This window comes from Sceloporus occidentalis, unplaced genomic scaffold (genome assembly GCF_023333645.1).
Source record: "Sceloporus occidentalis isolate IW3139 unplaced genomic scaffold, rSceOcc1.0.p SCAF_131, whole genome shotgun sequence".
NCBI classification, from domain to species: Eukaryota; Metazoa; Chordata; class Lepidosauria; order Squamata; family Phrynosomatidae; genus Sceloporus; species Sceloporus occidentalis.
The window spans coordinates 2376441-2389767 of NW_028317111.1; the positions used below are offsets into that span (position 1 = coordinate 2376441).

Here is a 13327-nt window from a genome sequence, read left to right on the forward strand (position 1 = left end):
GAAAAAAGGAGGAGGAGCATTTGAAATAAAACCTCATATATAGCACAGTTTTGCCTTCAAACCACAGATTAACACAACACATACTCTCTTTGAAAGAAACAATGGAATTGACTTTCCACGGAGCAACGTTTGTTGTCCTAGGTTTGACGTTACTATATATTTTTATTATTTTGAGCAAATGGAATTCAAGAAAATTGAAGAATTTTCCCCCGGGCCCCAGATGTCTGCCGTTAATTGGAAATTTGCATTGCATAGATCTGAAAAAACCTCACCTGACTTATTTAAAGGTAAGGGATTATTTTGATATTGACAGAAAAAGGAGAAAGTAAAAGGTATCAGATTTTTTATTTAGATTTTCATTTTTGCAGGTTTAGGTGTAACACCTCAGTGTAATAAATGTTGGCAAAAAGATTTAGAGTCAGTCGGGACGAGAAATATAGGCAGACTTACAGCTAGAGAGAGAGAAAAAGAAAGAAAAGCAAGAAAGGAAAAAGAGAAAGGAAGGAGGGAAGGTAGAAAGAAAGAAAGAAATGATGAAGAATGGGAAAAAAAGGATAAAGAATGAAAAAGAATAGCAAAAGAGATACAAAATGAAGAAAGAAAGAATTGTTAAGACATTTATTCCTTAAAATACAATAATGTTTATCAAACATTAAAAAATAAAAAAATAGAAATTTAAAAAATACTCAGCCCTCTATCACATATATACTCCCTACTCCCTAGAAAGCGAGACAGGGAGTGAGTGTAAGGGAAGGAAAAAAGAAAGAAATGATAAAGAATGAAAAAGAAAGAAAGCATGGAGAATGAAAAAGAATAGTGAAAGAGATATAGAATGAAGACAGAAAGAGAGAAAGAAAGAAAGAAAGAAAATAGAACTGTTAAGACATTTATTCCTTAAAATACAAAAATGGATATCAAACACATATACATAATAGATGTTTTTATTTACTTTGTATTTCATTTTGTATTTTTTGTCCAAAGCCCCACATAAAGGTTTAAATATTGGTTGATTTCCAGAATTTGGACACAGATTTTAGGCATAGAAAAAAGACCGGTGTTTAAAGCCACCAAAAATGCAAGATTCTGAATTAGATTCCTATTGTGTTCTGCTTTTTGGTGCAGGACTGTTTACTCACACTGGCTGAATTACAGTTATATTTCCATTTTTGTTGTATATCAATAGAAATTCTGTTTATTTGTTACATTTATTTCAATTTCTGTTGCTGCGCAGTGAAAATGATATTGAACCTTAACATACTCTTCCTCGGATGTTTTGACCTTTGTTTTTTGTTGTTGATCTAGAATGATGTTTTTTCTGTCTCACAGTTAGGTAGGGCCAGATGTTTAATAAATATTAACCACGTTATCTGCAGTGTGTAGCACATACGCTGAGCAAATTGGGGATAAAAGCCATGGGTTTATCCAAGGCCTTTAACAAACCCTGTTAGGTGCTAAAATTTGCCAATACCATACATCCTAAACATAGCCTTGCTCATGTTATATATGTATAATGTAATGTATGTAATATAATGTATGTATAATGTAGAGTTTCATACACTATATATATAAGCCATGTGAATGAAAATTATGAATGAAAGCGAGTTCTAACATTTTCGATATTCTTAATTAACACCTTTTTTAGTAAATAGCTTATGGGCCCAGTCATTAAATGTTTTTTCTCTCTCTCTTTTGCTTCTTTCTCTCTTCCTTTCTTCTCATTTTTCTCTCTCTCGTTTTTTTTTATTCGTTCTCCTCTCCCCAGGCCTCAACTGACCATCTGGCATGCCAAGCAAATGTCTGTTGGGCCACTAGCCAAGAGCACCACACACTCACCTGATCTGTTACTCCAGCTCTCTCTCTTTTTTATTTTCTCTCTGTCTTTCCCTGTCCCTTTCTTTCATCAATTCCTCCTCATTCTTTCTTTTTTTTTCTTCTTCTCTCTCTCTCTCTCTCTCTCTCTCTCTCCTGTCTTGTTCTCTTTCTTCTCTTTCATTTTCTTTTCAGGTTTTCAAGTTTTGCAACCTTTAGCCATATATATATATCTGCTGTAAGGTATTTATATTTGATGCCGCCCTAGGTCTGACCCTGGGCAGCGTTGCCAGCTAAATGGGTCGATACAAAGATCTTCCCATTGAGCGGCAGTGAACAGGAAGCCTGATGGCCCAATTGGGTGGTTAGTTTTTGGTTTGGTGGCCAACAGCCTGATGCTCTCTTGGAACTATTGCTAGGGGCCTAGGCCTATTTGCATTCCTGGGAGCTATCTGATGCCCTCGCTCTTTGGGACTAGCTACAAACGCAGAAAAATTTACGTGGTAGGGCGTCTCCACACTACTGCCGCGGTGATCCGGAAAAGCAAGTCTTCAGGCGAGAACCGGAGAGGTTATGAGATTTGGTTTCGGGTAGAACACACTTCTTGATATCGGCTTCTCTAACATGTATCTTCAAATTAAATAGACTGATCGAAAAACAAGAAGTCCAAACCACAGAGTGATTCTGTCATGTTAAAAACAGTTTCCCTTTATTGTTGCCAAAATTCTACTTTCCATCTTACTATTCTCTAATACTCTCTTACGATCAAGCTATCCAAAACCTATGGCCCCGTGTTCAGTGTTCAGATGGGCATGAAAAAAATGGTGGTCCTGGCTGGATACGAAACCGTAAAAGATGCCCTGGTGAACCATGCTGAAGAGTTCGGGGAAAGGTGGCTTTTGCCGATATTTAAAAAGATGGACAAAGGGTTGGGTAAGTTCATTTATTTCTACCCCCAAACATCATCTGTTTTCCCCACAAAGCCTGGCCATCGACAAAAAGCGGGCGTCCCTGTTTTCAGGGGAGCGTCCACTAAATAAAACTCCCTTTCCTGGTTTCTCTCTGTCCTGGTTATTGTCTGCTAAATGCCTCTTGGCATATTATAATTCAAAAGCAACTGTTTAGATTTGTTTTTGGTTTAACTTGTATTAATCATAGTCAATGGTATTATAAAAAAAATCCACCTGGAATAATAGTCGTCCCATATTCCCAAGCACCACAGGCTAAAGAATGATTATTCTTTAGTTTTCAGGGATATCAGTTCTCAAGTATGAATTAACAAATTCCCACTGAGCTGTATGTACGGGATCTTCATTTACACAATACTTTAACAATTAAGAAAACAATCAAGCCAGGGAAATGATATAAGAGGATTGTACATATCCATTCCCAACCATGTTATAAGAGAAAACAAGAAAAAACATAAATTCTCCACGATGGCAATTCTAGAACTATATATATAAATAAATATATATATATATATATATATATATATATATATATATATAGTGAGAAAGAGAGAAGGATAGTGATACATGAGAGAAGGAGAGCAAAGAGGGACAGAAGGATCTATTCTATAAAGGTCATGTGTGAACAAGATAAGTTAAGTCTTGATGAAGATGACTTTATATTTAACAGCATTCAATCAATTTGATTTAATTACGTGACTTTGTATTGTATAAGAACACCTACGTGTATTGATTAATTACTTAAAGTTAAATCTAATGAATAAAGAAAAATAAAATTCAAGTGTGAAGAGAAAAGCAAGCAGGGTGCTGGGTTGTATGGCAAGTGCCATTAGTAGCAGGAGGAGGCATGAGGCATGACCTCACACCCCAGAAGTATATTGATATGCTTGAGAATGTTCAGAAGAGGAATGGTTTGCAGGAAAAAATGATCAGGATAGACTTGTCAGGACCCGGGTAATCAGGTTGGGTAGGAGCCTCATTGCAGGTGATACCTGGGGTTCTGTCTGCACACAGCGATGCATGGTAACCGAAGGATAAGACAGATAAGCGCAAAGGAATACACCACAGGTAAAGGAATACATTCCAGGTAATGCTATGCATTGTATATATTATGGCAGGACAAACAAATACAGGTTAAACAGTCTCTTAGCAAGAAAAACGTACATATGGCAGGAAGCCCACTGGACAGGGCTGAAGGCAGGAAGCCCACTGGACAGGGCACAAGGCAGGGAGCTGTGAAGAGGAGTTCAACTCCAGGCAGACCTCTTCAAGGGGCGGCCACGCCTGGCAGTTTGCAAGGCTGGGGCTGAATCCTGACAAGACTAAAGAAACTCTATATGTATAGCTTGGAGAAAAGCAGAGAAAGGGGGGAAGTGATGGAAACATTTAACTATGTAACGGGAACACAGTGAATATAGTAATAGGGAACATTATGGATATTTGAATTAACACAAACTGCACATACAATGAGAAGTAAAAGCAGTAAAATATGTAATAATACATATTAATATAAAAATATCTGAGAAGCCGAACTTCAATCAGAGTGATTTTATGTCACAAGTTATATCACATGATCAAAATTGTGATACATATCGTCCCTCCTAACCCTTGGGCACAGGCTTCACGTGTCACTGTCCAACATTGTTGTTCTAGGTGACCTTACGTGACTTTTAAAGCTTATTCTCTATATTCCAAACTGTTTTAATATTTTGCCACGTGAAGCTTTCTAGTATATGGACGAGTCTACTCTTCATGTCGAACCCTAGATTCAGTTACATTAAAGGTTCGTCCATAGTGACATATTTATTTATGTCTACATTGACTCAGTGGCACCATGAGAGGCAGCCTTACTGAGGATTAAGTAGGCATGACAGCAATTGTATTTGAAGAGAATATTAGGTAATGGCTGAATTTGTACTGTTTTTATTGTCTTTTCAATTTGGCAAAAACCTAAAAAACAGATTACCATAGAAGCATAGAATTTGATGGCAGATAAGAACCATTCAGCCCATTTTGTCTGCCAATGTTACCTTAATTAGTCCTTGGTCTCGTCTTAGAGTCAGGTTAGTCACTCAGGTTACATCTTAGTCTCTAGTCCAAGTAATGGAAATCTGTTTCTGAAAAACACAGATCTCCCCTCTCTTTTTTCCTATACTATGTACACTACTCATATGAAGCAAGTTTTTTATGTGATTGAGGCTTAAGTTGCCTTGAGATTTTCACTGCATCTCCTAAATATAATACTGATGGTGGGTGGTTAGAATCAAAACTCAATACATTACATATATCGACTTCATATACAATGAGGTTTACGAGCTTGTTCACTGTCGCCCAATTCACTCTGCAGGACTCTCTATCTTCTCTGCCGCCCAATTCCGATTCAGTGTCCCACAGCTTCACTTCTGTGTCCCGCATCTTCTTGTTCTTCTCTTTTTTCTCTTTTTTCTTTATCCACATCTCCATGGACATAACCTCCCAGTGGAAACTTCCGCCAAAATGGCGGAGCATCCAGTGACGTCTTCAACCCCGATTGGACAGACGGGGCAGAGGACGTCACTGGTAGCTTCGCCATTTTGCCTTAAGATAACGTAGTGTAAACTTCCACCAAAATGACAGAGCTTCTGTTGATGTCCTCTCCAACAACTGGACAAGGTATATGAGAGAGTGAGGCTCTAAGAGAGTTTGAGTAAATGTGGGCGTAGGACAACAAATTTAATTCCCAAATTTAAAATGATCCTCGAAAACAAACAGGCAGGAAATGTAGTTCATTGTCCGAAAATGAATGGCCCATAAGGACTGAAAAATGTGTCCAAATCCTTTTGGACCATTTGCATAATATATATATATTTGGTTCTTTCATTATGTTACTTTATTTTTCCCATTCTCCTAAACCTTTAATTCTGTCATTCAGGACTTGTTCATTCACAAGGAGAAAACTGGAAGGTAATGAGAAGGTTCACTATCACAACCTTACGTGACTTTGGAATGGGGAAGAGCGGCATAGAGGAGAAAATTAATGAGGAAGGTGGCCACTTGCTGAGACATTTTGAGTCATTAAAAGGTATAGTAAATGTATAATTGTGAAAGGCTTTTTGCAAGGGGGAAATATAGAAAAGAACAATAAGTTGGTCAAAGTTGCCACACACAACCATATATAAAGAAGTCGGTATGCCTACTTGTGGCATGGCATGAATCAAGCTGGAGTTGAGACAGATCTAGACTTGACCCTCAAGATATGGAAGCCCGAGGAAAGTCCATGCCACTGTTCATATTGATCTAAACATTAATTGGAAGGAGAAGATCATCCATTTATAGTTCCAGCTATGCACATATAGAATACCGGTAAACACAACAAATGTTGGTTGTTTTACTGACACACGTGTCGCATTAGAACAGAACAAAGCAACAAAATGCGACTGGCCAAATATACAACATCTACACTTACTTTCCAAAGTGTTATTCCCCTTCACGTTTATACATAATGTATATGCTTCTATGTCATATGTGTTTCCCTTTTTTATCTTAGCTGTCCATTACTATCTTCTTAACTGTATTCTTTATCATGTATTTATGGTTGTCCTTAATTCGGCATTAACAGGTAAACCCTTTGAGTGCACTATGATACTGAATGCAGCAGTTGCCAATATTATAGTTGCCGTACTACTTGGACAGCGCATGGATTATGAGGACCAAACATTTACAAACCTCTTAAGTCTGGTCAATGAGAATGTGAGACTTCTGGGAGCTCCGTCAGTTTCGGTAATATTTATGTGCACATGTACGAAAACAGATTTAAGGCAAAATGGACATTTAGAGCAATCAATTAAAACCATTCATTGACCATGTTCCGAAGTTTAGCTCTTTTGTAATTTTAAAAATACTGGTTTCCTATTGTTTTTTGCTCTAATTTGGAAAAAAATTGTAATTAATGACAATTTAATCTTTCCCAAATATCAAACATTATTGGCATAGAATAATATAAGGAAGAGACTATTGTTTTCAAGATGTTGATGGATTCATGGTGTATAAGATGTGGAGCCCAAACAAAGATATAATAAAAGTGAAATGACTATTACCCCCTACACATGCCCTATGCAGCATACCAGGGGAATTTCAAAATTACATATTAGTCCTTAAATAGCCCACCACAAAAGATTAGACTCTCAGCAACAAAATGGTTTTATTATTAATATTGCATTATTATAATGAAATATGTAACATATTCAACTAATACAAAAACTGTATTTTCACGAATATACAGATTGCTGCTCAAGCTGCTCTTAGACGGTGACCAATGAGGGCTTTGTTGATGAAGTTTTGATGTCTCCACTTTACTGGCCTTACTTGCTTTTTCCTATGTCATTTTTGTAGATATATAATGTATTTCCGTATTTCGGATTTCTTCCTGGAAGTCATCAAACTATTATGAAAAATGTGAAAGAACTTTGTGCCTTCATTAAAAGCAAATTTGTCCAGCATCTAAATAATTTAGATGTAGACGACCAGAGGAGTTTCATTGATACATTCCTAGTTCGACAAAATGAGGTACTAGTTTTGTGTGATCTTCAAACTTGTGACTATATATATCCTCACTGCTAACGTCTTCCAACGTCATGTTATGACTGGAGTACCCCCGATCTCCGGGTCAAGCCCCCACTCAATTTACCTTATCCCAGTAACGACAGACACCAGAAAATTGGGTTGAAAAGGCAGCAGCCTTAAATAATTAACAAAACCCATAAACCCTACCAGGCAAACTAGGAACCACCACACAGGGAAAGGCATACCAAGATGCCCAAACCCAAATCTGATGTTCCAACCACCACCTACTGGGAACCCCCCCCCCGCCAAACGCTCTTCCCCCAGAGCATTCATACCCCCTAGATGCCTTGTAAGCAGAAATACCCCAACCTAACATAACAAACAGGGAGGGTGGGTGAGACAAAAAACACAGGGTAAGGTGACTACAAAATGTCCCTCAGCCTCATGTCACAACCCCTTAAGTAACTACCCTCTAAACCCCACCCTCAACTTACCAAAAATTGGCTCCAAAGTCAGGGCTCACTCTGGCCACGTTGACCCCCGCGGGCATCAATCTGCTTCCTTTCGGGGACAGGCTGACAAAAGGTAGACATGAAAGGACATTTTGTGAGCTCTATACCCAACTGCTTAAAAGGGGAACTTTTACATGTAATATATATCCATAATTTTAATAAGTTAAATGTTTTTGTTATTCTAATTTAGATTTACTAGCTGTGACGATGACCAAAGACATAGCAAGGGCATTTTATGCTAATTGTCTTTCATTTCCAATGATCATACCTGGGAACTTTTGGCCTCCGGCTACCCGGAGCCTTACCTTGCGGGACGCGGCCAGGACTGCACACTGACGTCAGCGGGCGGTCCTGCGTACGTCGGTGGGCGGTCCTGTGTACATCGGTGGGCGGTCCCGCTGATGTCGGGGGCGATCCCACTGACCTCTGCTGGAAACACCCATAATTCTAGGGAAAATAGGCGGGAGCAGGTGTGTCAAGACCCCGCAACCCGGAGAATTCGAGTCTTGACCCGGAGGACCGGAGAAGCGGTCAAATCCGGAAAGTTCCCAGGTATGCCCATGATCCCTCAATAGACAATGCGTCAGAATCCCACTGTTAGCCCAAGCAGGAAGTGGTAACCAGCTTCCTGGACTCTACCTGCATAGTGAGGCACTAGCGATTGCTTACAGCCATGCAGTTTCTCTGTAAAGCTATTATCACAAATGTATTATTTTAGGGCAGGTATTTAAAGTATGTGATACAGCAGCAGTAAGATGGCAGCTTCCGCCTGTAGAAAATGATTATCATGTTATATATATAGGTGTAAGAATTAACCTTTCAGTTTTGATGCAGAGCCTCCGGGAGAAGCCATGCTTTCCCTTGCGGGGCCCGTTTCTTCTTTCTACACCGAGGAAGCATGGATAGACCACCATCACCTCCCATCCACTACCCATCCACTAGTGGATAGTAATACTCCACTTTTCAACTCATTGTTTAAAACTGAGTTGTAACACATTTTTAACTGAAGGCAGCATTAGAAGAATCATCTCCATCATTCTTATTCCCAATAAGAAAAATGGATCTAGCCATAGTAGTCCAAGAGAAAATGGTGCTTTTAGTTGAAGTTGATCAGCTATGACTAAATATTCTAAAACTTTACCAGAAAATTATTTAGTCAAATACATTTTTTGCCAGGGACACCTAATGGTCATGTGACACAAAAGTGTTCCCTAATAGGCTATTGCCATATAAAAGAGAAAAAAAATATGATTCTCTTGTTAATTTTAGGGTACAGAGGTCTCGAAAAAGTATTTCCATGAAGAAAACTTAATCTTTGTAGTAAGAAATTTGTTTTCTGCTGGAATGGAAACAACATCAACCACCCTCCGCTGGGGTCTACTTCTTATGATTAAATATCCAAAAATCCAAGGTATTTCTTATTGATTTCTTTTAATTGAATATCATATTTTTGCATATTTAATAAATATTTTTATTGTTAATGATTATTCCTTATCATATCACTATTATTTTATTATATAGGTAGTTGTGTCTATGATACAAATACAAGATGAAGCTTAAAGAATACATTTAATGTTATTAATATATGATGTCAATGTTTCATCTATTTATATTGAGTTATGCATTTGGGAGATTTTCTAGCTTATCTGGGAACCTTTGTGTAATAGTTGTCAGCTCTGAAAATATATTATTTGCCACAGCCAGTGAATGTAAGTCAGAAAAACTTAAAACTAAACTATGAATTCAATATTTATGTGTTTATTAATATATCATGAATTACAAGCTTGTCAAATTTTACAAATCCTACATTTTATGTCGCTTTTGAAATAAACAAAATATTTCTATTAAAAAAAAAACCTTATGTGCCTACCATGGGAGCAGCCATCTTAAAGGGAAAGTCCAATGCAGTAATGTAGGTCGGCATTAAACAATATATGGTAATATATATTTTTGTTCAATTGTATTTGTAGACCCGGTGGCCGCCATTGCTAGCAGTCATTTGATATTTTAGCTGACTTTCCCTGCTCAAACACCACACTGAGCTGATGCTTTATGGCAATGCTAATGAAGTCCATTCCTCCATAGACTTTCATTAATAAGCAGGTCTCACTGGATGATTAAGACTTAACCATTCTATTGTTTCCTACTGGCAGTATGATAAGGAGTCAGGGTGTTCTGCCTAGTAGATCGGGCTCAGATACTGGCAGCCATTTGTAAGGGGAGGGAAAGGGACAGAACTTCATGACCCTTGCACTGCCCATACCCAGGAGGTTCCCCATTTCCCAAACCCGAAATAAAACTCAGACACCAGCAGGATTGGATTTAGAAAAGGCCGAGACATTTATTTAGCAAATGTCTCGACATAACTTTATTTAACATTTTATAAATTATTGTAAAAAACACTTTAATAATAACTTCTGTATAAATACTATACAGTCTTCTGTACATCTGTGTACAAACAATCACCTGGGGGTTCCCAACCTAAACACAGACAATGGCTTCACACTACCCCTTCCGCCAGATACCAGCAATCGTCCAAACGACCGCGTGTCGGATTGGGGGAGCTCCACCTTAAATTTGCCTTAATCCTGTACAGGGAGGGCATTAACTCTAACCTCTAACCAAAACCTTCAACTCGCTACTCCCATTATCCTTCAAACTTCTCCAGGGAACTCCTCCGCCAACAGCAAAGAAAACGGATCCTGCAAAAGAAGCAGAAAAAGAGGGAAAGTGGGAAAGAAAACACCAGCCAAAATGGAAACACATGGCCAAAAAAACAAGGGGGAGGGTTGGTGGTAAACTGCTCCTGTGGTGTTCAGTAATAATTGCCCCCTGCACTTGTGCTTAGAGGGGCTTTATAGCCCTGTCCTCTTCCCCCTAAAGTCACATTCCCTGTGACTTCCTCCCGAGTTCCCTGTACCTTCCTTCCTCGTCCTTGCTAGGTTAACCCTTTCCTGCCCTAATACCATGTGGTACGTCCTGTAGTGCTGGCAGGGTCATGTTCCCCTTACGCCTATGACTCCAGGGTTTCTGGACTGCAAACTGATCATATTACGCTAGTTGCAGCGACAGATGAAGTATCAGTACAAGGTTTGTGAAGGTCTATAGAACATCATTAAATTGTCCACCACTAACCCCAGTAAATGTCCTCCACGAGCAACATTGGCGCCGACCCCTGGCTAGTTGTGCCTCGCTTAGATTTGGATATTGGCCTCTACAGAAAACCTTTAGAATATTCAGAACACAGACAAACAAAATGGAAAAGCTATTAGTAGTTTTCATAAATGAGCGTAGACTGTTCAGTCCAACTGACATTTTAATAATTAGAAACAACTTCAATAATTTTAGCTAATTCCATAGTTTCGGGGGGATTCCTTTGGCATATTGTATGTGTACTATATTTTTTAATGATAGTAATAAATATGCTTTTTTTTTCTTATTTAGAAAAGGTCCAGAAGGAAATTTCACAAGTAGTAGGATTAGCGCAGCCTAATTGCAATCACCGTGGACTATTGCCATATACTAATGCAGTCATACATGAAATACAGAGATTCGCAGATATTATTCCGCTGAATGTGCCCCATGAAACTACGAAAGATGTCACTTTTAAGGGATATTTTATTCCAAAAGTAAGTTTTTATTGTGTTTTATATTTACTAGGAATTACGGTATGTTCTGAAATATATATATATATAAGAAACAGAGAGGCAGAGAGAGAAAGAGAGAGATAGAGATAGAGAGAGAGATTTGTAGGTTGAAGTCAGATTCTTAAAAGGAATCATGAAACATACAGGCAGCCAATAATGAGACTGACAGAGGAGAGAGGTAGGGAATATAAACCTTGCAATCCAATGCTCGGCCACTAGGTGGAGCTAGTCCTGCAGGTGTATGTATAGCAGATACTTTGTAATCAGTACAGTCAAAACTCCTTTTTTGTTGTTCATTTTTTAGTTCAGATTTTCATATAGATAAGGACTAGAAGGTAAAGTGCTCCTGTGTTCGCTCCTTAACCCTAATCTCTCTGGGCACAGAATGATGGATATATCCTATGTATACGCAAGCTTCGTACTTAAATTTTATTGAATAGTCCTGCTCTATACATTTGAGACACTGGCAAAATCCATTATTTTATTCTGATAAACATTGACGGTGAATTAAAAAAGAGACACATGTTGTGATGTAATGAACATTAAACATTCCATAGACCTTATTTTAAGATGTAAAAGCCTTCTTTATTTGAATTTTTTGCTCTTGGTAATTTGTACATTCTTGAACATATAATAAACAGTATGATGCCCTTTCTCCTTTTTTTTTTATTTCTCTTGTTTTTTAATCCAGGGAACATGTATAATTCCATTGCTCTCATCCGTCCTGCGAGACAAGACACAATTTGACTATCCAGATGAATTTAATCCAAATAATTTTCTAGATGCAGAAGGAAATTTCTTAAAAAAAGATGCTTTTATGCCATTTTCAGCAGGTAATTTTCTTCAAGAAAATTAAAATGTAAAAATGTTTTTAATTTTAAAATTAGTTTATTTAAAATTAAACTTTTTATCTAAATTTATCATTCATTGATTCTCTGAATATGAGCACGGTTGAATGCCGTTCATGCTTATAACTCTGCAATTATTACTATATTAGCTACGTCATGAAATGATGAAAATAAAAAGTGTGTGATATTTGTGTTCTTCATTCTACAGGTCGCAGGGTTTGCGCTGGAGAGAACCTGGCAAAAATGGAGCTCTTTATCTTTTTTACTAGCCTACTCCAGAAGTTCACATTTTGTCTTCCTCCTGGGGTTGCAGAGGTCGATTTGACCTTGGGAATTGGATTCACTAATACACCACCAATGCAAATGATCTGCGCTAAGCCACGTTTCTAGAATTAACTCTCCCGGTTCGTACCGGAAGCTCCGGGCTAGGTCCATCTTCCTAACTCACGCTATCCCCTCCCATATGGATGGGGAGGACATGGAGCTCCAAAGTAGCAGTGCTGGAAATTTCCTAGCTGCGCTTATACATCCCGTATATAATCATTGGCTGTTAACACAGTAGAGATAATTGGGATAATTTCACTTTTTCTTCTAATGCACTCAACATTATATTGGATTTTCATGTTTGCGTTTAAATTGCGTCCCACGTAGGCCAACATATGTCAATTAGACTTTGCTCTCTTTAATAAAGCTGAATAACCCATGCTAATTTAATGGAACAGAGTGGCATATATGTTAATAAAAGCTACGATTGAGAAAAATATTTTGTTTTTATTTCCTTTTTTTCAACCTGCCAGCCCAGTTATGCACATCTGCCACCATGCCCCAGAAATGCCTTATACCCCATATATGCCACTGTGCCCCATGATATGCCTTTTAACCCTCTAAATGCCACTGTGCCCCATGATACACCTTTTAACCCTCTATATGCCACTGTGCCCCATGATATGCCTTTTGACCCCCTATGTGCCATTCTGTCTCCAGAAATGCCTTATACCCCT

At 38.2% G+C, this 13327-nt stretch overlaps 1 protein-coding gene across 1 annotated transcript; it reads left to right on the top strand.

Moving 5' to 3' along the window:
- The first annotated feature begins 101 nt into the window (after positions 1-101).
- LOC149281512 (cytochrome P450 2K4-like) lies at positions 102-12716 on the top strand. Its single transcript, XM_089499229.1, has 9 exons — positions 102-287; positions 2580-2742; positions 5689-5838; positions 6376-6536; positions 7149-7322; positions 9101-9242; positions 11276-11460; positions 12170-12311; positions 12535-12716. Exons 1-9 carry the CDS (start codon positions 102-104, stop codon positions 12714-12716), a joined length of 1485 nt encoding a protein of 494 aa, XP_089355355.1.
- The last annotated feature ends 611 nt before the right edge of the window (positions 12717-13327 follow it).